General features: G+C 40.0%; 1 protein-coding gene and 1 long non-coding RNA gene across 25 annotated transcripts in view; one reads left to right on the top strand and one right to left on the bottom strand.

The window, feature by feature from the left end:
* The window catches only part of LOC126266994 (uncharacterized), a 38,944-nt gene extending 26,204 nt beyond the window's left edge, over positions 1–12,740 (bottom strand). The window contains exon 1 of the long non-coding RNA XR_007548955.1: positions 12,624–12,740. This is a non-coding gene — a long non-coding RNA (uncharacterized LOC126266994). The remainder of the gene's footprint in view (positions 1–12,623) is intronic.
* LOC126266876 (protein lap4) overlaps positions 1–25,299 on the top strand; it is a 528,757-nt gene that overhangs the window by 307,519 nt on the left and 195,939 nt on the right. For 20 of the 24 annotated variants that reach the window (XM_049971620.1, XM_049971569.1, XM_049971528.1 and 17 more), the window contains exons 14-18: positions 10,319–10,501; positions 11,002–11,157; positions 12,747–12,831; positions 23,676–23,857; positions 24,119–24,268. In XM_049971620.1, the coding sequence (XP_049827577.1) occupies positions 10,319–10,501; positions 11,002–11,157; positions 12,747–12,831; positions 23,676–23,857; positions 24,119–24,268 (756 nt within the window). The remainder of the gene's footprint in view (positions 1–10,318; positions 10,502–11,001; positions 11,158–12,746; positions 12,832–23,675; positions 23,858–24,118; positions 24,269–25,299) is intronic. The other 4 variants (XM_049971562.1, XM_049971547.1, XM_049971612.1 and 1 more) reach the window with 1 other exon arrangement.

The raw sequence follows: 25,299 nt of genomic DNA, 5'->3' as shown, positions 1-25,299 counted from the left end.
AAGATTCCAAGACTTACCAAGGAGGAAAGCGCCGGTAGACAGACAGAATAAAAAAAACACACAAACACACACACAAAATTTCGAGCTTTCGCAACCAGCGGTTGCTTCGTCAGGAAAGAGGGAAGCAACTGCCGGTTGCGAAAGCTCGAAATTTTGTGTGTGTGTGTTTTTTTATTGTGCCTGTCTACCAGCGCTTTCCCGTTTGGTAAGTCTTGGAATCTTTGTTTTTAATAAACAATGGAAAAATGTTGATCTCCATAGCAGTAGTTTAATCTGAATATATAAGACAACATTGTATTTCGTTACTAACTAATTTAGGGAAAAAATACAAACAAAATAAACTACCAATGTCAAATCTAACTTTTCCACTAATAATACATACTTCATCACAGATTACATGTGTGCTTGTACACTCTCCTATTTTTGACTGGCACCATTAACCGAATCAGCAGCCTTCAAAAATGGCTCTGAGCACTATGCGACTTAACTTCTGAGGTCATCAGTTGCCTAGAACTTAGAACTAATTAAACCTAACTAACCTAAGGACATCACACACATCCATGCCTGAGGCAGGATTCGAACCTGCGACTGTAGTGGTCGCTCGGCTCCAGACTGTAGCGCCTAGAACTACACGGCCACTCCGGCCGGCCAGCGGCCTTCCTTAATGAACCAAGAGATAAGGACATGAGATTCCCAGGTTTCCAGATTATTTTGAGAAATTACATTGCTGAATCACAAAAATATTTTATTATTTAGTATCTTACATATTTAATAACTCATTCTTGTTGCTTTATAAATAATACATGATTGTCTACCATGCATTATTTGGAAAATCCAGGATGGAATGTAACAATATAATAAAAAGGATAGTTGCTACTCACCATATAGCGGAGAAGCTCAGCTGCCAAAAGGCACAACAAAAAGACAGTCAGAAAGCTAGTTCGACCAACAAGGCCTGTGTCGAAAACAGATAAAATGCACACCCGTGACCACAGTATGTGGCAGCTGTAGCCAGACCGCGAAAACAGTGCATTATGGGAGAGGCAGCACGGTGGGGGTAATGTAGAGTCTGGGATGGGGAGGTCAAGTGAGAGCAGGATAGGGATGAGGGATGGTAAAGTGCTGCTGGGAGCATGCAGGGACAAGATGGAGAGTAGGGCAGCTACGTGCAGTTGGGCGGTGAGACGGGGGGGGGGGGGGGGGGGGGGGGGGGCGGGGCAGCAGAAGTAAAAACACTGGGTGTATTGGTGGAATGAGGGCTGTGTAGTGCTGGAATGGGAACAGGGAAGGGGTTAGATGGGTAAGGACGATGACTAACGAAGGTTGAGGCCAGGACCATGGTGCAGGCTGTGAAGCAGTTATTAATCCACCAGCTGTCAGATTCATCCACTACAAAACTTGCATCTGTGCCCCTTTCTAGAAATCCAGCAGGATCTCCACTCTCTCTCTTCAAATCCTTATGACTAACCAGAACCTGTCCCCAAAGTCCATCTCTCTCCTCATCCCAATACTCCCTGCACTCTTATCATCTGTGTGCTTCCTGAAGTCCATAAACCACCCAGGACGCAACAATTGTGGCTGGCTACTGTGCTTCCACTGAGAGAATCTCTGCTCTCATAGACCAGCCTCTTCAGCCTATTACCCACTATCTACACTCCTATATAAAAGATACTGACTATTCCCTGCACCGAATCTCCATAGTTCTTGTTCCTTTACCACACAGTGCCCTGCTCATCACTATTGATGCTATCTCCCTTTATGCTAATATCCCCCCAGTGCCCATGGCCTTACCACGATTGAACACTACCTTTCCCAGTGCCTGATTTATTCCAGACCAACCACCTCCTTCCTATTTGCTATGACCTATTCCATCCTCGCTCACAATTACTTCTCCTTCAGAGGCGTTACCTACAAATTAATCTAGGGTACAACTATGCCAACCATTTCATGGGCCATCTAGAGGAATCCTTCCTAAACACCCAGAATCCCACCACCTCTCACCTGGTTAAGATTCATCGATGACATCTCTGTGATCTGGAACGAGGGTTATGACAACCTCCACACCTTCTCGCACATTTGGTTCACCTGTCCTGCTCAACCCATCAGGCCACCTTCCTCGATGTTGACCTCCAAATTAAAGATGGCGATATCAGTACCTCTGTCATATCACATCACTAGCAATACCTCCACTTTGTCTGCTGCCACCCATTCCATACCAAGAAACCCCTTCCAAATAGCCTAGCCACCCATGGCCATCACATTTGTAGTGATGAGTGGTACCTCTCGGAATATACCGAGTGTCTGACTGAGGCCTTTACATATCGTAATTACCCTACCAACCTTCTACAAAAAGCAATCTCCTGTGCCTTATGTTTAGTCACTCAACCTCTCCGGAAGTCCCATAGTCTGTCCACAGAGAGCCATTCCCCTCGTAACTCAGTACCATACAGGACGGGAGCAATTGAATGAAATTCTCCGCTTGGGTTCCGACTACCTCTCGTCTGGTTCTAGAATGAGAAATGTCATACCCACTATCCTTCCGACCCCTCCCACAGTGATATTTTTCTGCCCACCAAACCTATACAATATCCTCATCCATCTGTACATAACCCCAGCTCCCAACCCCTTGCCTCATGGCTCATATCCCTGTAATAAACCTAGATGAAAGACCTGTTTCGTGCACGCACCCCCCCCCCCCTCCCCCACCACTACCACCCTTACCAATATGGTCACAATCATCCCCTATCCCATCAGAGACAGGACTACCTCTGAAACCAGTCATGTGATCTAAAAGCTAAGCTGCAGTGGTGCGTTCTATGTGGGTATGACAACCACCTTTCTGTCTGTACTCATGAATGGCCACTGACAGTCTATGGCCTAGAAACATCTGGATCACCCTGTTGCTGAGCACACTGCTCAACACGACGTCCTTCATTTCAGTGACCGCTCCACAGCCTGTGCCATCTGGATCCTTCCCACCAACACTAACTTTTCTGAATTGCGCAAATGGGAACTTTCGCTGTAATGTATCTGATGATGTTCCCATAACCCTCCTGGCCTCATCCCTCATTAGTCATTGTCCTTATGCATCTAGCACCTTCACTGTTTCCATTCTGGCACTGCACAGCTCTCTTTCCACCAATCCATCCTGTAAACTCTCTCTCCCTTACTCTCCATCTAACCTAAAGACAGCACCTAGCTACCCTACTTTCCACCTCGCCCCTGCACAATCCCAGCAGCACTTCGCCAACCACAACCCCTACCCTGCTCTCACTCCCACTTCCCCATCCCAGCCTCTTCCTTACCTCCACTCTCAGTTGCCTCGTCTATAATGTGCTGCTGCTTGCAGTGTGGTGCCAGCTGTCAGAGACTGTGGTCGTGTGTGTGTGTGTGTGTGTGTGTGTGTGTGTGTGTGTGTTCAACAGAGGCCTTGTTGGCTGAAAGCTAACTTTCAGACAGTATTTTGGTCGTACATTTCTGTGATTCGGCATCTCCGCTGTATGAAGAGTAATAACTATCCTTTCCATTATATTGATGCACTATTTGAGGCATACACTTTAACTGTCTTCAAAATATTTCAGTTTTAGTTTGAGCTCTTATAATCTCTCTGGTCTATTTGTTGTGCAGTACAATTACATAATTATTATGTCAGCAAGTGTACTTTGAAGACTTCTAGTTCTGCGATTATAGCTAAAGCTGTTAATGTAATAATAACTGTTTGTTATTAACATGAATAAATGTTGAGAAACATACTCACATGGTGCAATTGAATACCCATATCTTTAAACGACAGAATGGAAAGGGTAGACTGCTACTAACCACATAGAGTAGGCATTGAGCTGCAGACAGTCACAGTGAAAAAGAATGCTAGAATTTTCAGCTTTCAGCACTGTCCTTCATTAAAACTAGAAAACATGCACATTCACACAACAACTCAAATACATGACCACTGTCTCCGAGCTCTAAGACTAAGCAGCAATGTAGCTTGGGTGGGTACTGGGGATAAGGAAGAGGAGGGGTAGCAGATGTGAGGGGTGGGGGGAACTGCTAATGCTGCCTGTGGGAGTTTTCAGGGACGTGGTGGGGACAACAACTCAAATACATGACCACTGTCTCCGAGCTCTAAGACTAAGCAGCAATGTAGCTTGGGTGGGTACTGGGGATAAGGAAGAGGAGGGGTAGCAGATGTGAGGGGTGGGGGGAACTGCTAATGCTGCCTGTGGGAGTTTTCAGGGACGTGGTGGGGACAGGATATGGCTGCTAGGTGCAACATTGGGAATGGGAATGGGGGAGGGGTGGGGGGCAAGGAATGAGGAGGGAGGTGGAGGAGTGGGAAGGAGAGAGGAAAGAAGTAAGGAAGGAGAAAGGGCTATGTACATAAGTTGGTAGGATGACAGGCATGTGTAGTGATGGGAGCATGGTAGGGGATAGACAGGTGGAGGACATTGACTAGCAAAGGTTGACGACAGGGCAGTTATGGAACAAAGAATTTGTTGCAGGGAGAGTTCCCATGTACACAGTTCAGAAAAGCTGATGTTGGTTGGAAGAAACTGGATGGAATACACTGTGAAACAATCATTAAAGTGAAGCATGTTGTTTTGAGCTGCTTCACTTAAGAGACTGCGTGTGTGCCATCTGGAGTCTTCCCATCAACACCAGCTTTCTGAGTTGCACAGGTGAAAGCTCTCCCTGTAACATATTGTTTGTTCTTGCAACATGCTCAGCATCAACCTCTCCCAGCCGTACCCTCTACTTACTTACCCCATTTTCTCCTGCGATTCCAGCACTCCACATGCCTGCCATCCCACCAGCATACGTTCATATAAGTGGTGATTAAAAAGTTTCTATTTGAGTGTGTTGCAGCAGCATATGTACAACAAAATGTGACTCCAATGTTGGGTTATAAGCACAGACACATAGGCAAGGTATTAGTGTGGTACTCATGTCTGCGTGTGGTAAATGCAGAAAGATGAACTACAGTGACCTTATTAGCAAATGTGTTCAAACAGGACCAACATGTTCTTACTCTTTTCTTGACTGTTGAATGACAAACACCATTGGAGAATGAAGAATGTGTATGGGGCAGCTTATCTGACAAAAACCACCATTGTGGAATGCTGCTACTTCATAATTATGTATATTTCCATATCGTAAAGTTGTAATGCAGAAGCTACACCAACTCATATGGAAGACACTCGAGCACCCGTCGTATAATCCTGCTCCCCCCATGCAATTGTTACCCCTATGGCCCTTGTTTGAACAGGCCTTGAAGGATCGTCAATACCTATGTGACAAAGATATGTATCAGGCAGTTGCGGACCTCTTCGTGCAGCAGGACACGATGTTTTACCAAACTGGTGTCTTCGACGTAGTGTGACGTTGATATGATTACCTCAGGAACCAAGGTGAGTTTGTCCGACAGGCATACAGATTCTGCACTGAAAGGCCTTCGAATGGAAATTTTTGATCGCTTCTTATAGTTCTTTCCACTTATATATTCCTCTCGTCCAACCCCTGCTCTGGATCATAGCCCCCTGTGCTGCACATAGCAGCCTTATTCCTATCTCCACAAAGCCGTCGCATGCTGCCACAGGCGGCAGTGTCATTTTTCCCCCACCACTACCCTGCTAGCCAACCCCCTCCCTGCCCCCACCTCTTCCATACCCACACTACCTGCCCTAGCTACATTGCTGCTCAGGTAAGACACAGTTGCACTCGGACCTTTTCGTCCGAAGATGACAGTGGTTATATGTCTGTGACTTGTGCTTGTGTGGACATGTGTGTTTATACTTCCGATGAAGGACATAGACTGAATGCTGAACATTTCTACCACTCTTTCTCATTGTGCTTGTTTGTGTCTCAGTGCTGCCTCCATGTTCTGACCAGGAACACAAGGAAACACTCAGCTGTAAAAGAGATCAAATTTACGGGGTTATGGAGTTATGTCAAGCAGAATACATGAAAATATTTCACATGCATCAATGACATTTAAAAAGTGAGGGCCAGGAAGCCATTGTGTGCCCTTATAAAGATGCTGTCAACATCTCGTGATAGCAGATCTGGTTACAGCTGTTGTTGACTGGACTGCTCCTGGTAGCCACCTTGGGTATTTGCAGGTGCACTGTTTGAAGTTTGGTGCACACTACACTTGCTGTACTGGCACTACTTATGTCTGTTGTACATAGTGGGTGTGTTGCGGGGTTGAAGGACCGGGCATTGCTGTCCATATAGCTGTGACTGAAGACACATTCAGGGCGTCCTTGGCAGTGTGGGAGTGGCAGCCAAAGGCAAGAGAAGTTCCTGATACACCCAGACCAATGTAATACAGATTAAAGTGACTGGGACAAGGGCACCACTCCCGCCCCTGGTCCCCAGGGTGACCGGTAGACAGGCCCAGGAACAGAGGTGTGGGAGCCGTTAGATGTCGGAGTCCATGATGAGGTATGTCAGCATGAGCAACGACAATGGTGGAATGGAGAGGACAGACTTGTGATGGAGACCTAGCTTCCATCCGCACTGACAGAGGTATGTGCTTATCGCAGTGCAAGGTGCCAACACCTTCCACAGGAAGCAAACCCACCATTGGAACTGGAATTCCTTCTGGTGGTCACAGGAGGTGTCAGGGCATCTGCATTTGCATGCTGTGGCATGGGATGGTAATGGATCTCGTAGTTGTACGAGGGCAAGAACAGAACCCAATGTTGGAGATGATGAGTGGCATTGTCTGTTGTGTACACCAACAGATTGAGCAGACTTAAGATGGGAAATGAAATAAAATAAAATTTGGCAGCATTCAAGAACACATGAAGGTTTTTTTAAGTGTAGACAGTGGCACATATGGCCTTTAAGAGGTGGATTAAATACAGTGGTAATATGTGGTAAACATTTGACAAAAACCAAACTGTACAATGTGTAACTTCAAAGTTAATGTTAAACTAAGAAATAAAATGAGAGGACAGTTGTGCACTGTATGAATATAAACTAGGGAACACAGTATACTTATGCTGTATAGTAGTAAAGTGAACATACTAATTGGAGGTCAAAATTACATGTTGTTCCTAGATAACTACAGTGTCACATATTGACAAACAATTAAAATGTAATGCCAATGCCTGTTAATGAGTTGAAGCAAAACCGTCACAGTTGTATATTGATGAGAACTATAGGAAGGTAAATTATTTGTGTGTTGTCACAAAATGTAATGTTACTTCAAAATAATATATCAATCACAGATTCATAAGGTACCAGCTGTGAACCAAACTGTAAAAAATTCGCTCTGTGTAGGAAATGTCAAAATATCATGTGGTAAAAGTTGTAACCAACGTTATCGAGAAGTGGTAAGCCCTTATGCAGGGTAGGACAGAGGGTGATGTGATGTGTTCAGAGAAACAAACTGGCAAAGTGGACCAGAAGTGAAGAATGAATCTACTTGTCATGTATTAAACACAGGATTGTGGTGTGGATGATATAAAGCCACGTATGAGGGCAAAAGTTATGAGCTGAGTATCCAGAGATGTGCTACAGATCTAGATACATATAATTATCTGTGTCATAATTTACCAAAAATATGAAAGGAATATGTCAAAAGCCAATGTCATTCGAGGTAGACAAACAAATGTAAGTAGATCTATTCCTATTATGTATTTTTACATCTGCATAGTAAGTACACTCATTTGTCCACCTTTACTGGCATTGCCTTTTTATGTGAAACTTGGCCACCTGTGCTTGATACATTTGCAGTAGCTTTTTGCGACATTGGCAGAATTTGTCGTGTGCAGTGACAACATGCGTGCACTTATGGTGATAGGAGAACAGCAAACTACACATATTGTCAAAAGAAAGCAACACTGGTTCTTGCAGAGTATGTGACAGGCACAGTAAGTTATACATACGAGAGGGTAACCACAGTAAGAAAAGAGCCTTACAGACCTCCATGTTGACCACCGATAGTGCCACAAGATGTTAGTGAAGCTGCTTCTCATAAACATCCCAGCAGCCGTTGGTTGAGCCTTTGTCAACCATAGCCAACAACCATTCCAACAAGGCCATTTGTGCCTACTGCTGGAGTAAAGCATGTGTTGATGAACTGAGTGCAAAAAAACCACAGAATCTGAAACCACATGAAAATTAGAGTCTTGACTTCACCTCTTATCTTCTAATTAGGAACAAAGGAAACCCATAGCTGTAAAAGAGATGTAGTTTATTGAGTTGTGGAATGACATAAACAAAAATACAGTGAAAGTAGGTTAGACGGCTCGAACACATTGAGTGACTGAGGACCCAGAGACCCATGCATGCCCTTATGAAGATGCTATCCACATCAGGAGCCATCGGTGTTGTGCTGTATGTGCACAGTGGACCTGACGATCACAGTCAGTGACTGGGATGGCACTTGTGGCTGCCTCGCATAGTTGCGGGTGTGCCGTTTGAATGTCAATGTGCAGAAACTTGCCATGGTGACCTGAATTGTGCCTGCTATAGGTGGTAGATAACCATTGAGTTACTGCACTACCCTTTCCATATTGTTGTTGTTCCATTGTCAACTTTCCATTGTTCCTTTCTTTAAACAAGTGTTTGTAATGAATCCAATTACTACTTTAGTCAATCTTTTTAGGGCTCTACACCATTGTTCATTCATTCCACTTCAATTGAAAGTTCAGCGCGCGCGCGCACACACACACACACACACACACACACACACACACACACACACACACACACACACTCTATGAGCATACCCGAGTTGCCCTGTAAGACCCTCAGCAATTCATGGTGGTTAGGCAAATAGCTTTAGGGTCACAGCAAAATTTTAAATATACGGGGAGAGAGGAGACAGTAAACATTGAAGCTAGCTCAAAGCCAATGACAGGGAGAGTCCAGTCTGGATCTGAAGCTCCAGATGATGGCAGGCAACAGATACTTCTATCCTCCCCGATGCTCCTGTTGGCTACTTACAATGTTGCATGTTCCATGGGAACAAACAACCTTTGCTTGAGTAATGATTCTATTCGGTGTGTGGGCTGCAATGAATTGTGCTTGACCCCCCCTCCGCGGAAAAGTCATTGTTCCAAGTAGGGACCTGAAAAGTTCACGTTTTGTGATTAATGTGAATATAGAGGAAAATTTTACCAGAGATAGTTTGAAATAGATTTATTTTCAGCAATTAAATGTTGAAAAAATGTAACCAATTTTTGGTTACCGGTTTATCACTTCATCTAGTAAACCCCAATTGGAAAAGATAATGTGTGTGTAAACATGTGTGCAAAATGAAAAGTGCACCCAATGATCTGGTGCCAAGACAATTGCTGGTTGTTGAATGGTTTGTATAAGATGCATGCCACATAATGCAACTTCATACTCAGTCGTGGGACCTATCATCTGAGAACAAATAAATGCGTGTGTATGTTTGTTAGCTGAATCTCAGAGGTTGGTTTAAAGTGGGCTAACATAACAGTTTTAGGCAGTGGGTAATTTGAAATTTAGTTACATTGAAAACTACTAGAGATAGGCCCTGAGCTACCTCGTTAACCTGCCAACTTTTAACACGGAATTGAGCAGTAGCTATTCCCCAAACCTGGGTTTTGCTTGTTTTCTTATTTTGAAATGAGTGAAAAGACTAAACCTTGTCCATCATGGATTTAGATTATTACCCTCACAACACTAGAAGGGATCAGAGATTCCTGTGACAATGTGTCAGTTCTACTTTTGCAGATCACGGGTGTAGGCTGTTTCACTGCGAAAGAGAGGCAGAGTCTTATTCTCCCTGCACTGCTCCTCCCTCCTCTAGCAGTCTGAATTCTTGTTTATACTAGTGGCCTTCTACCAATATACAGTTTCTGCACTCTGCATTAAAAGGACTAGAAAACAAAACCTGCTGTGCTGAAATTCCTCATTCAGTATGTGAATAGTTATCATTGTTGTACTTCTACACTAAGTGCCTTTTAAGTTCTATATTAGTGTTTCTCAAGTATGGGTTGCACGGCTATATATGCCCATGAAAGGTAACAATTAAGATTCTGCAAATCTTGTAATCATTGACTTGAGCAGGAATAGAAAAATAATGTTATGACACAGCTTAAATTGGAGACACGTACAGTTCACTGCAGGTAACAATGTGCTGCTTCTCAATGGAACAGTCATTTGTTCATTTAGTGTGTAGAATTATCAAGGTATTTAAACAATATATTTTCTATGAACTTACAATTGCAGTTTCTGTGTAAAACACACACACACACACACACACACACACACACACACACACACACACACTCGCATGCACGCAATCTCAGCAAGTACACAGTCAATATGTTATTTTTAGGAAATGATGAGGCCAGGAACAACAGTGCAGTCTGTTCTTCCCACTCCAGCTACAGCACCTGCATCTGTTTCTGAGGCAGAGCCAAGTGCAAGTGAAGGACCAGAATCGGTGACTGTGAGTGATGCTGTGGAGCTGCGTGAGCACAGTGAGACTGATGGGGAAGAAGTACTTACGGAAGACCAAGTAAGATAGGCATCAGTCTCTGTTGCCTGCCTCAACCCCCCTCCCCCACCCCCCTTGTTGCTTCAATACACAAACCCAAATGTAAATTGTAATTCTGTAGACATGATCCTTCGAGTTATTGCCTCCCCCATCTTTTTGTAAAACTGTTCAAAATTCTCATACGTGGCTGTACTGCATGCAGGGGAAACGTGCATTATAAATGTGTTCTTTACAACTACTACATCAAGTGATTCAATGAGTCATCCATATTGTTTCTTGTCAGTTATTTGCATAACTATTTGCTGCACATCTTTTGAGGTAAATGGTTTAAACTCAAATACGACACATAGAATATAGAACATTATTTTACAAAATATATCTGCACCTACTGTAATAACTTTTATTTGCCTATTGAGTTGCAGATTATTTTTGCGCTTCATGTTGCATTATTTCACACACACTAAAATTTGTTGAGGACAAGCATACATTATAGTAAATGATAAAAGAATTTGTGTGAACAGGATGACTATGAGAAACATGTTGGCTTCGAAGTGGAGGAAGAAGATAAAAGTACGCGGCCCAACAGGTTACATCGTAGAGACACTCCTCATCATCTTAAGAACAAACGCATAAATGCCCAGTTGGATCAAAGCAAAGTTGCCTCCCTTATTGCTCAGGTAGTTAGAAGAACAAATTCATGTTTGCTCAATATTTTTAATAGATTGCTTACAATCCATTTAATGTATTATGTACTAAGTAATAAATTACTCTTGCTACTCCCCCGTTTTTTTTTTGCTTCTTCTTCTTCTTCTTCTTCCTTCCTCCTCCTTCCTCCTCCTCCTCCTCGTCCTCCTCTGGATCCTAAAGTGGTTGCTGCATCCTTCATCCCTGTTGCCTTATGCCTCAATCTCGCCATTCTTCCCCATTCTCTTCTATCCATCTTTTCTCCCATTTTCTTTCTAGTTGTTAGTTGCTCCATAACCTACTTCTTCATTTCCTTATTTTTGTTACTGTTATCAACAATATCGTTTAAAGTATAACTTTTACTCCTTCACTTGAAATAGTAAAGGCTTAATAACATCACCAGCAATTATATGTAAACAGTAGGTTGTTGTTGGCGGCGGTGGTGGTGGTAGTAGCAGTAGCAGTAGTTGTAGTTGTAGTTGTAAACACTGACCAAACCACCCAAAGAATTAATCCTTAACTATTTAAATCACTATCTGATACCTGTCCCTACAAGCACCAAATAGTTGTTTGTATGTAGAGATTTTATCCCTAGATCAATATATCATCCCCATCTCTCTGCAGTTTTGTGTATTCTAGCACTGTGAAAAATTTCTTGTGACGGCATAAGATTACCAGCAGTTCCAAGTTAGATACTATTAATTTCAAATTAACAATTGCTTTTTTGTTTATAGAAATTTGTCCAAAACAAGATATAAAAGAGAGTTTTATCATCTAAAAACTTAGCTGCCAGTCTATTGCATACACGTCAATGAATTGACAGTTGCATCATTTCAGGCAAATAAGTCTCGCAATAAAGAAAAATTGAATTAGTAATAGCATTAGAAATTTACATTCAGGTTACTGGTATAATTATGCAGCTTAGAAATACACTGTAGTTAAGTTACAAAATTAGAGATTTGTACTCGCAAAACCTTTTCAGTTGCCAAACACTGTCTATCTTTATGCTATATGATGATCATGGAGTCATAGGGTCTCAGCAGACAAGAGATTTCTCTCCAGGAGCACCTGTAGAATGATTACATTCAAGTAGTTCAGTATTGTATTGTTCCAGTGGGAGGATGGGAGATACTTTCAGTGGGAGCTATAACTACTTCTTTATTACAGACCAATTGAGATTTGTTTATATTTTTTGACCCAAGTGTAATTGCTGTTATTTCTATATTAAAAGGCAAAGATTTTACTGTTACATAAAATATCAAGTTCCTTGTTATTTTTACTACCTTACTGCCCCCCCCCCCCCTCTCTCTCTCTCTGTGTGTGTGTGGGGGGGGGGGGGGGGGGGGGAGAGGGAGAGAGAGAGAGAGAGAGAGAGAGAGAGAGAGAGAGAACACTTTTGCATTAGAATATTCATCCTAGGTAGTTTTTCAGAGGACTGTATTCATAAAAATTTAAATACCTTTCAAGCTGAAGTTGGTGAAAGAAGATAGCACAAGTATTCAATGCTGGCAACTAAACTGATATGTAAGTGACACAATGTATTTGTTTTCATGCTTATCTGTTTTTGTTTTATCTGTTACAGGCTATCAGCAGAAAGAAGGATGATGAAGTAGATAAGGGGACATTCTACCCAACACCACCAGAGTCAATAGGTGATCATAGTCAAGGTATGGTTGTAGATACTGTTAGGTCTGACATTCTTTGGAATAGTGAATCATTTGTGTACCATTTTCTTGGGAAGTGTGATATGCTGCATTTGTTTGTGCAGATAACATTATCTCATACTCAAATAAAACTCTCACGGAGTTAAAGATGGGAAGCTAAAGTTACCGTATATTAGTTCTCTGTCGTGTTTCATATCAACAGCTATTATTCTGTGTTGACATTACTGGCTGAACAAGTAGTGCAACTATGTTCAGTTATATTAAGAAGAAGGAGAAACAAAGAAGACACAGAATACAGGCTTTAATTGATGCTGAGAAGAGGGGTAGTGAAAACTCGCTGAAAGAATCCAAAGACTCGTTAGAAGAAGCTGAGAAAGCCAAGAAAAAAGTTGGCGAATTTTCTGTGAAAGATGATTCAATTGCAGAAAAAGCCTCTGAAGCTTCATTAGAAGCAAGACATAAAATTGAGGCAGTTATTGATGAGATCCTGGAAAGAGGAAAAGGGTCTCAAGAAGATGTAAAAGCTCAACATATTGAGGAAAATCATAATTCAGTGTCAGAGATGAAACTGAGAAACATTTTGTTATACCAGGACCAAGGAATATCACATTTTGACCATGTTAATCATAATGAAGTTGTATCCCATATTTCACTTTCAAAAGAACTGCCTGCTAGGAGACATGAACTTTCTTCTTTACCAGACACATTGTTATTAAAAAAGGAAATCAGTGCATCTAAAAACCAAACAGTTCATCCTGTGCCTGCAGAAGGACACGGTACTTTAGTCAGTAACAATTCACATAGGATAAAATTGTGGAAATTCTCAGGTAAGTAAATAATGTGCAAGTTTAATATTGTAATTGTGTAATTATGCAAGTCTCAGTTTGTTGTTTGTAATCAACTTTTAATATTAACATACAAATAAAAAGCTGTTGTAGCTTATTGTTAAAGAAAATGACAACTAAAATACTACTAGTGCTGCCATTAGGGGGAGGGGTGTGGTAGTGGTGGTAAATATCATTATTGCTGCAGCAGCAGCAGCAGCGGCATTTGCATTAAATTTTGATATGAGTTATAGGAAATGAATGATCTTAGATTTTGGCATTGGGCATTGCAGTAGCTGTTCCAGTTGGCATTGAAATATATTTTGGTATAATGCTTCTTGTAAATATACTTTTATTTTATTACTGTAATTTTTTTACTGTCACTATGTGCACACACCTTGCAGCCAGTATCATATAATTTCAATGGTGCATTGATAAAAAAAAAATTGTAAAGGTATATACAGTGTTTACAATCATTGCTAACAGATTATAACCATACAGTCCTAGATGTTGATGTTAAATACAATTGTTTTTGATTATTTAGGAAAGACACACAAATAATCTGCCATATTTAGATCTTCTAGCAATTAGGTTTTGTGAATAACATTTAAATGCTAATCTATTCCCGTTCTATGACACTGTGCATGTGACGTATCTCACATGAAATTACCACCATTGCAAGTGACATGTCTAACTAAGGACTGTTAAAAGGCTGAACTGGCTGAGAACCACCACATTTAGAACACCTGGCTTGCATCTGCATCCTCTGACAACTAAATATTCAGAATAAAGTATCACCAATCAGGCTTAAAGTGCAGTAACCAGGGTTTGTTAATTTGGCAGTCACTTTGATAAATCATTTAATGTTGATAACAAGCTCAGATGATAGTGTAATAGATTTAATTTCATCAACAGTTACTCTGTTATCAACAGTGTGGATGACTCTTTGATTGTGAACCATACATTTAGGAATATAGGCATTAAAAAGTTCTCATGCCTACATTTGCATTCACTGATTTATTTGAATCCTAGTACTACCAGTATTAGAGATTTTAAGAATGTCGTCTGTGAATGGTGACTAAGAAAAGTAAATAATCATAGGATGAACATTATTCAAAGGAGGGAGAAAACACACAAACTTAAGCAGTGTGGAAACTTATTTTTGTTTCTTAAAATCTTAACATGAACTGTATAAATGGAAGAAAAATTTACACACAGTACAAAATATGTGCCAAAATGAAGCTCATAAAAATGTGAAAGAAGATTATTGAAAAGGTTTAAAACTGCTTGTGACGGTGAATGCACCATTACTGAGGGAGGTCTAAGAGACTGGGCGCTCTCAGTTGTGAGTGAGATGAACACTACTGATTTCCAGACTTCTTCAGCCTGGTTAAACAAATTAAGGCAATTACACAGAAGAGGAATTCTCAAAATAATGCAGTTTTTGAAGTAAAAATGCTGAGGTGGTTTCATTAGTAGGCAGTACTATAGACAAATTCATGGCTTCTTTTTAGCCTCTAAAATGCTATGCATAAATGTCAATTAGTCAGGTTTCGGGCCAGAGCTTCGTGCCAATTCGTCAGGTTTCAGGCAAGGACTGCATGCAAACCACACTTCATCATCCCGAGTGTGACAAGAGTTGCATGTGCAGTCGATGAATGCTATTAAACATTTGTATACAGCACCACCAGTGATAAGTATCACAGCACCACCAGTGATAAGTATCATGGATTACTGTTTCCACAGCTTTATATCTGTTTTCGGTAGCCTCAGGGCAAGCTATGGCAAAAAATTAAAACATGGACTGTTTAGCTTCAAAAATTTTGTAATTAATTTTAGTTTTCAATACTGCAGCCAAGATGTCTTCTTACCAGTTCCAGAAAATAATTCTTTGCTTTTGTTGCACTCTTGGTGTGGGCATAATGGCCTCTCTGCGTTCAGGTGGTGGTTCAGGGTGTATACGACCTGGGACAACTGGGAGATCCGGGAAAAACCTGTCAATGGAAAATGTGTCAATGGAAAATGTGTTAAAGGCTTTAGGAAGACTATGCAGTGTTTCATAACAACAAATTGCCTCCAATGATCGTGAAGTCGTAACTGTTTACGTTCGATTTGTTTGAGCAGTTACGCGCTGGCTCATGCGCATGCGCAGTTAGTCACGTTTGAGTAGTAGATTCTCCTGCTTCTCGCTACAGGAATGTGGTTGTTGGCTGTGCAAGCAGTGACAGCAAGCAGCTAGATGCTACCAGGAAAAAGGGGCGCCAAATTCATATTCTTGAGGAATAAAACTTATTTCACAAAGCGCCTAGCATCCAGCGCACTTTGTCTATCAATTATTCATATGATTTTGAAACGCTTCCTGTTGGTTTTTGAACATTTTTGAACACATTTTAAGTTGATTTCTGAATGAATCATAAGTTGACTTTTGAATGCATGCATAGTGTATGTAATGTTTCTGCCAGGAGAATCCTCGTCGCATCTAGAAATAAACTTTGTGCAGACAAAAGGGGACGGGGCTATACAATCTGAGGGAGTAAAGCCGAATGGATGGATGCCAATCGCTGTCTGATTGTGTGGTTGATTGGGTTTGCGAATGATCAGCATTGTTATAATTACTAGCGAAATCCGTAGATTCAGACTACCAGAATGGAAATAACAGGTGAGAAAGATTACGTATTACCTTCTCGGTGTATCCAAGAAAATGAAATTTTGACAGAAAATTTTTGACCAGATAGCTACACTAGTAAGGACCACACCACACTACACTAGTAAGGACCAGTCGCCGGCTAGCAGCCGCTTCTGTTCTGGAACTAGCGGGGAAAATGTGTTGTCCGAACACGTAATAATGCCTAACCGGAAAATAATTGCAGGGTAACTAAACCTGTGATTCTGGCAGGGTTAATGAAGACAATTGGTGAACAAATTTTGACGGTAGCAGCAATAGCTACAGAATTGGTGATGACAAGATTGTTTGTTAGAACGAGGAAGGAGAAGAAACGGGGACATTACACAAATTATGGAAGAATAAGACGATTCCAAATTTTATATAAAATTTTCATAAAACTACTTTTCGATCTCATGCTTGAGAAGCATGTCAAACTATTTCGTAACATAAAGCTTTTTGCTTGTAGTAGGCCTAATAGGCATTTGAAATTGGTACTTCGTGGATTATATTCTGTTGTGTTATAAAAATGGCCATTTGTGTCAAAACAGTTTCGTTTATTTAGTGTGTTACAAAACTGCTGCCATATTAGAAAGGCCTATTTTGTTTTACTGTAACAGACAGTGACAAAATATACATAATCAGACCGAGGAACCACACCAGTCTAGGGCATTATTTGTATTATCAGCTTTTTCTGTATTAGATAATGACATTTCGATTTTCCATGTAGCAAAACGTTTGACGAACTTCGATGAGGTAATAGATTCTTTTGCAGAAAGGAAAGCACACCACGTATTGGTTTTATATATACTGTATTTAATTTTATGTCACACAAGACAGCAAGTTATTAACTAATAGGCAATAAAGAGATCAGATTTTCTGAAGAGTTCTTTTTCTGTCAATTACAAATAATCCTATCCGCTATTAATTGAGGAACTTTTTTTTTTTTTTAAAAGAGGGACAGAGTGTCAAACCGACCGACTGGGAGCAGGAGAGGCACCACAGGACATTCCAATTTCCACTCTCCTGAATATAGTTTGGACGTGCGGTAGAAAAATGCTTTATGAAGAGTCGTGGCACTGGACTTTGGCATACTTAAGACCATTTCCTCGAATACATATGTTTTCTGTTTCAGACTTTTCAGAAAGATGTGAGCTACAAGATGAACATATTTTGAAAATTCGTTTTTTTTTTTTTAATTATTGACCCGGTTCACAAATGTCGTAGATTCGGGGCTGACGCGCAGCAGAGCAGTCTGAGTTACAGTGGGTAGTCTCCACGTAACCCGTGTTTACATTTAGTGATTTTGCTATTTCCCCTTCGTTTACTCTCATGTCAAATGAAAACATGAATTTGTGTGGCCGGGAGCTATCAAGTGAATTAAAACATATTCACATAATTACGGAAGGCTGAAATATGTCATTAGTTTCAGATTTTATTATTTCCACCTTCCTGACAGTCAAGCATTAATCGCCTTGGGGAACAATGAAGTTATTTTTGTCCGTTTGCTAAAGAAATTTGACTTCTGTTAACCTTTTCCGCAGCAGTCAATGTATTTGAAACAAAATGTTTAATTCCACAGTACTGGCTAGTTTCAACTGTACGCTGCATAAAGTGCTTGTTTTCATTTTCTAGAACGTATTGCATTATGTCATAATAAAGAACCAAACATCATATAATACAGTACTGGTGCTCCAAGAAAATTTACATCCTGGAAGCCACACTGAAAAGCTTAATCAGGGTCGAGGTCTACTTCATTGGGAATCTGGACATACGAATGTGCCCTTTAAGTATGCACTTTAGATGTGCACATTTTGATATGGTTCACGAAATTCCGATGCTCTTGCAGTATCCTCTGATGTCTTGTTTCTTTTATGATGTAATGTATGATCTTTCAATGTTTTACACAAACCTACATACGGGCTTCCTACGTCATGATAGCTACCTAAGCGTGGTGTCGCCTGTTATCTGCACTCTCTGACAACTGCTGAAACGAACCTATTTCCAACAGGTCACAGGTAAATATTGCGAATAGTTGTTTGAAAAGAGTTACTTTCAAGGTAAATATCCTTTTACGTAAGTTTAACTATGAGCAAGAATGAACCGTGAATTTATTAAATCTCAGAGCGTTTCACTCTCATTTAAAAATCTACTCTTTGATGACGAGCCATTTAGAAGAATTTCAAACTATGAAGATAAGACATTTATGTCATTATTAAAAATTTTACTAGTACATTCGTGTGATATATCTTAAAGTGTAACACGCGCAAAAAAGATCAACAGTATATGCGAAAGCTTAGCTTCTCTTTCAGCTTGAGACCAATATTACATGTGAAAGCTTCTCTTTTCTTTTCTTGTAGCAACATTATGTATATTAATTTAAAGTGTTAACTTTCTCTGTTTGTGTGTTCGCATTGCTTAACAGTGATGTTGTTGGTGGCTGACTACATCACGTGTCCTATGCTCTGAATATCCGCTGTCATCGGCTGGCGAAATCACGTGACATGAGCTACGAACGGATTACAAAAGCGCATCGAAATCTCTATTTCAATGATTCAGAAAGTAACATGCGGTGTTTCGTGGAATTCCAATGTATACTTTCATAATACGAAAATACGCAGCGTACATGTTGCTGCACATCAAAGATACTTCCAAAACATGTCTTTTTTTTCCCTGAGTTTCATTTACTAAAGTCCCGGGAAATTGTACGCCCGTGTATAAAACCATAATCATTCATAGGATTGATAAGGGAAAATGTACCGTCACTCGGGAGAAAGTGTATTTTTTTTTCCTTGTCCACGTATACACTCTGTGGTTGAAAAGACTGTTAATTTAGTTTGGGTTCCATGCATCTATAAAGAAATCTTTCGATGACCAAAGCGTTTTTCGGATTTCGGAAAATTATGGATAGTATAATTTTTGATAGTTCAGTGTCATTTCAGGTTTATCAGTGTAACATTATTGTTGAACTTAAGTCATTGTACAGTGTCAGTTTGCATCATCATGTTTTACTAATTTCATCACAAGTGTTTTTGTCATCCAGTACGCAATTCACATTTTTGTGACCACTGCAGGGAGTGACCTCAAAGATCATCATAAGAATCGTACAAAGGAATTTTTATAAAATATTGATGTCAAAAAATTAAAATCTTTTTAGGCAACTTAATACATTGCCTTGATTTTGTTTCCTCTTCCAGTCACTTGTGGAACAATTACATCTGCAATAGTTTAGCTGTCAATATGAACTGCAAGTTATTCAAAAAATTAACCATTTGAGGCATTTTTGGTGTGGTTTAAGTGCTTAAAATTCATGTGTGTCCTCTTCAGACCTCACACTATGCATCCCTATGTAGTCTTGTTACGGCTTTGTCTGCTTATTTGCCAGATCATGCTCTAGGCAGGAATGGCTGTACAAACCACTGTTATATGCAATTCTTCATTCTACAAAATTGAGTGAATTTAAAATAGTGTTCTTAAATTATTTGTGGTGCACCTTAGCAGGTAACATTTTTACAGTGCATCGGTGTGTCCTTCCTGTGTGAAAAATTTCAGTGTAGATTTCAACTTGTCAGATAGGACCAAATTCTTGAGAGATCATTCCACTTCATACAATTCCAGCCATAATCAGGGAAAAGTATCTGAAGAAAACCACGAATCAACAGTGAAAAACAGCAAACTACAATGATTTCAATTTTGATGCTAGAAACATGTTGTGTCTCTTCCCATCCCTCATTGGTTATGTGAAAGTATTGTCACATTGGCTGCATTAACTGATGCATTGCTAACCTCTGAGAAGCGGAGAAACATCACTGTGACTGCCGCTGTCTCTGATCCAAACGTTAGTCAGAGGGAACTGTTAACATGAATAACAAAAACTTCAAATCTAGGACATCAAATAATTTGCACAATACTTTGTTATTTCTGAATTGTCTCAAAAAAGCTTTACGTATTTAGATGATAATAATAATAATTTACTAACATACATTTTGTTAGGAAAAAAGGTAGCATTTTCATGAGGGGAAATGGACTGATGGCATCAAAAGATGTCTTTAGGATTTATTTCCCATTACAGTATTTTTAACCAAATGTAGGAAAATTGTGTAAGTAAATTTTTGTTGTACAATTTGAAGTTAAAGCCTCAGTTGAAAATCTGTTGTGGAAGAATTACAGTTAAATATCTGGTTTATTAACATCCGTTGGCAGACCGAACTGCTTTGTTAAACTGTTATCAGACATGTGCTGTGGAGTATGCAGTGCCATTTATGTGTGTTTTAGATGGCCAGTTGTTGAGTTGGCCCAAACAACACATTTTTCCACCTTTTTTACAAATCCATGTATACTCCACAACCCACTGTATAGTGCATAGTGTAGAGTACTTTGTACCAACAGTATAGACTTTCCATCGTATTCCACTCGCGTAGTTAGTGATGGGGAAAAATGACTATTTATGCTTCCCTCCACCTCCGCTAAATAATCCTTACCTTATTCTCACAAGATATACAAGGGTGACATCAGAAAGCCCACACACACGTGTCCTTGAATACAAACATGCTAAATTTCCACAAAACAGTTTTCTTGAGAACTGTCTCGTCATTGTTTCAAGAATACCCATTTAACTCCTCTGAGTGTCTCTCTTACATATTCATGCATTTTTATTTTTATTTATTTATTTTATTTTTATTTTTTTATTATAGTATAGAGCCCCTCCACACTCGCACAGGCATGATAGCCAACACAAAAGATATACTGCCATCTCTGCATATTGGTTAATTTTTACTAAGTGAGGTCTCACATTATGTGGGTACTGCAACATTTGTGTACATTTATTTACAATTAACCATTAATATGTGCTCATCTGGAGATAGATTGGGCCGAAAGTTGAACAAAGTGTTGAGGAAAAAAGTGCCAAGGAAAGAGCCAAGGGAGCAAACTTCTGTGATAGTTGGGTTGGATTATAAGAGCAGTTGTGGTTTTCTTGATGCCTGTGACAGGTCATGCAATGGTAGGCTTTGTTAGTAATGGGTATCATGGAGGCGGATACCTTTCACATTGTGGAGCAGTGTTACTCGGCAGCTGCAGTTAGGTGCTGGTATTGGCACCTCAGTCAGCTTCTTCATGCCTGTAACAGTTGGGTCCATCATTGTTTACTATCCGATAGGGCATATATTGGATTCACAGTGTAGGGTAGTGTTCGCAGTTTGTGCTTTAGTGTGCAAGCTTGTCAGCTTCCCTGCTGTAGCTTATTGGTTGGCTTTAATAGCAGCTGGCAAATCCAGTCAGTGTTGCTAATTTGCAAGGGTTTGCCGATTTTGTCACTTGTGAGTGTATCTTAGCTCACCTTAGGTGGCTATGCCCTAGGTGGTAGTGTCTTTGGCCGCTTATGCTTCCACCTATGGTTGTGATCATAGTTACCCAGAGTATGGATGAAAGGATTGTTTGAGTGTCTCGAGTTCTGTGTAGTTGTGCCACAAGTTTTTTTGAATACTTCCACGGGGGCTTCAGGGCAGTATTCATTGTGAAGATCAACAGTGCAGGTTTAGGGTGGAACATGGAGTGTTGCTAATTATGCGTAACACTTTGTTCTGTACAATCTGTAGGCAGTGCAGGAGTGTAGGAGTCGCGTATTCTGAGAGAGGAGTTGCGTACAGCATCAGAGGTCTAATCTGTGTAATTTACATGGACTTCAACACCATCCTATTCAGCGCACTTTCCCTGTTGAGCCTTGGCCAGAGCTGGTTTTGTTTGAGCAATATGTTGGCAACATATTCTATGTGGTCCCATGTCTCATCTGATATGTTGCAATAATTAAAAAGGCTGGTGGAGGATTTTCTTTTAGGAATCTTGGAGTTCATCCTGACACCTTTTTTTATTAAAAAAATTATTGTAATCAACACACACTCTACCACCTGAGTGGCCATTTCCATTGTATAGTGCAAAGTCTTCACTATTTAGTGCAGATTCCAGAATGTACACCTGAGCTTGTCACAGGGGAGATGAAGCCACTGGCTTAGACCCTCCAGACCAGTGGGCTGAATGATGTTGCTAATCAACATATTTGCAGAGATCCCGTGGTTAAGGATAGGTGTCTTGTCATTTTTGCTGGTGTGTGGAAGTAAGAATGACCTCAGTACACAGGTGATAGAAGTCATTTGTGTCTAGCTGTTTCAGAGACGAAAAGAACTTACAGAATTAAGTCAAAGACTAGGTTGTGCTTATGTAAAATCTGAATGATATGTTAGATAGTATACTTTGTTACCAGAGGTGAAAGGGAACAGATTGGAAGTCATGACGACTCAATGCAACACAAGGTTAATGCCTCTGGTAATGATCGGATTGTTTGTCAGGCTCACTGTTTTCTGTACATCGATTTGTCAAACAGGTGTGCAGGCATACCAACAAAGTTCAGGAAATTTAACCTCCTATTTGAAGCAGGTGTTGCACTACATGTATGTGATGCAAAGTATTTTGACCCTAATGAGAATGGCTATGAAATCAGATGAGCAATTCTTGTGTTGACTTCAGCACTGAGTATAAAGAAGAAAAGAAAACAAGATGCTGGTCAATGGAATATGTGTATGTGTGTGTGTGTGTGTGTGTGTGTGTGTGTGTGTGTGTGTTTTATTGCGCTCCCATTTGTATATTGTGCATAAGAGTATTGAGTTTCTTTGTGTGTAATATACTGCTGGGAGAGAGGCAACACCTATACCACTTTGGTAATTATCAGTGTTTTTTTTCTTTTTACCCATATAGTCTTTTGATTGTAATTTGCACAACTGTGGAAATTTGAAATAGTGTGTGGTAAATTGTGATAGAAATGCATTCTCACTAAAACGTGTTTGTCAAATCAGACTTTGTCTCAAACATGTCAAACTCGGTCTATGTTTGACAAAAATATCAAACAAAGCTGCACACTGCCAGTTAATTTGGCAGATTACAGTAGTTAAGCTCAACGGGTTCTTTGAACATTTACAGGGGCCTTTAGTGAGAGAGATTTTATGAGATACTTTGGCAAAGAATGTGAAAACCATCAAGAATCTTTGTGACTGAAAATGAGTCATATTTTCTACATATAGCTGCTGTTAGGGGTACCAGCCTTCAGAGTTGATAACTTTGGAGAATTTGGCCTGAACATTATTTAGTGAGCTGTATTGTTTTTAATTTTTAATTGTACTGCAGTTCTATCCTATTTGTGGTTATCTAATAATGCTGTCATATGATAAACTGGAATCATTTTGTTAATATTCATGATGGAAATAACAGAAATACACTTTTAATTGACATAGTAAACTTAATAGATAAATATGTTTTGTGGACAGTTGTTTTGATTGGTAACTGACTTTGTTCAATATACGACTTTTTAGATCAAGATGCTAACATTGAGGTGCGTGAAGAACAGTATGAAATTCACATAGAAAGGACATCAGCTGGACTGGGCCTGTCAATTGCCGGAGGAAGAGGTTCCACACCTTTTAAAGGCAATGATGAAGGCATATTCATCTCACGTGTAACAGAGGGGGGTCCAGCAGATTTGGCTGATCTGAGGGTAATATCTGTGAACTCTTTCTATCAAGTTATACCTGCAGCATCCTTCTTTTAAAGAATCTTGTCCATGGAAGCATTATCATCATCATCAATGAATTTATTATACCCCTCTTATAAAAACATATCAAAATTTGTGTAGTGTTTCATTGTGTACTACCTAAACTTCAAGAATTATAACTGGAATGTTAAAATGAAAAATGAGTAGAAGTATACATATCTTTGTTCTTATGTCTATTAATTTCTTTTTTTTTTTTTTGTGCAGGTTGGTGACAAGCTCATTAAGGTTAATGGGCATTCCCTTATTGATGTAGATCATTATGAGGCGGTGGAAGTACTGAAAGCAGCTGGAAGTCACCTTGTTCTGACGGTTGTAAGAGATGTTCCACACCTTGTTCCTGTTACGGGTACCAAGGTAACATAACAATGTAATTTATTAAAGAAAATAATCAATTTTTGAAAATGTAATGTAATTGATTAGAAAAAAAATCTACTCACCTCATACAAAAGGTATTAAAATTTACGAGCTTTTGGAGCCAGTGACTCGTGGCAGAAGGGTTGAAGGGGAAGACAAAGGTATGAAGGAAAAGTACTGGTGAGGTTTAGGAAAAGGGGTAGAGTTTGGAGAAGTCACCCAGAACTCGGGTCAGGAGAGACTTATCAGACAGAATGAGGAGGAGAATGTTTCCTCCAAACCTCATCCTTCCCCTTCAACCCTTCCGCTAGAACAAGGGGCCACTGGCTCTGAAAGCTTGCAGATTTTAATCTCATTTTGTATGTGTACTCTCCTCCCACCACTTGGTGAGGAGATTTCTTATCTGTCCATTTACATTACATTTAGGTTATTGATTTCTTTGTGTAGCTTATATTGAGTACTGCCTGTGTGTCACACTGTTAACTTTTGCTACTTGCCACTCGTGATGCTATCTTGTTGATTTGTGCACTGGTTTCCGTAAATAAAACAAAACCAATAAAAATTAATTAAGATTCTGTGTTGAGTGTAAAGATTTAAGATTTAGTGGAAAAACTATTAAAATAGGTTACTATACAATGTTCATCCAAGTTTGAAACTAGTTTAAGATGCACGTATTAGAAGTAGCAGTTCGGTTCAGCACAAGCAGCAGTATTATCTTACAACATTGTGTGCTGATGTTAATGATTGTCTCTACAAGCTTAAAGGAAATATTTGTCGTTTCTATTGTGAAGAAGCTTTATGCCATTTAGGCTGAGGGATTATGCTGGCTACTTAATTTGCTATTGTGAATATATGTCAGAAAATTTGAGCAGGTGGGGTTAGTGAATCAATCAGTGAGGGCAACATTGTAGATCACCTAGTACCTAACAGACCTGAACTTCTCAAATCAGTAAACTTTGAGGAGGGAATCAGTGTACATAATATTGAGATAGCGTTGATGTTTCTGGTGTTACAAAGAATGTTAAAAAAAG

The sequence above is a fragment of the Schistocerca gregaria genome, chromosome 1 (assembly GCF_023897955.1).
Source record: "Schistocerca gregaria isolate iqSchGreg1 chromosome 1, iqSchGreg1.2, whole genome shotgun sequence".
NCBI classification, from domain to species: domain Eukaryota; kingdom Metazoa; phylum Arthropoda; class Insecta; order Orthoptera; family Acrididae; genus Schistocerca; species Schistocerca gregaria.
Note: the sequence above shows the minus strand (reverse complement) of the source record. Positions and strands in the feature narration are given on the sequence as shown.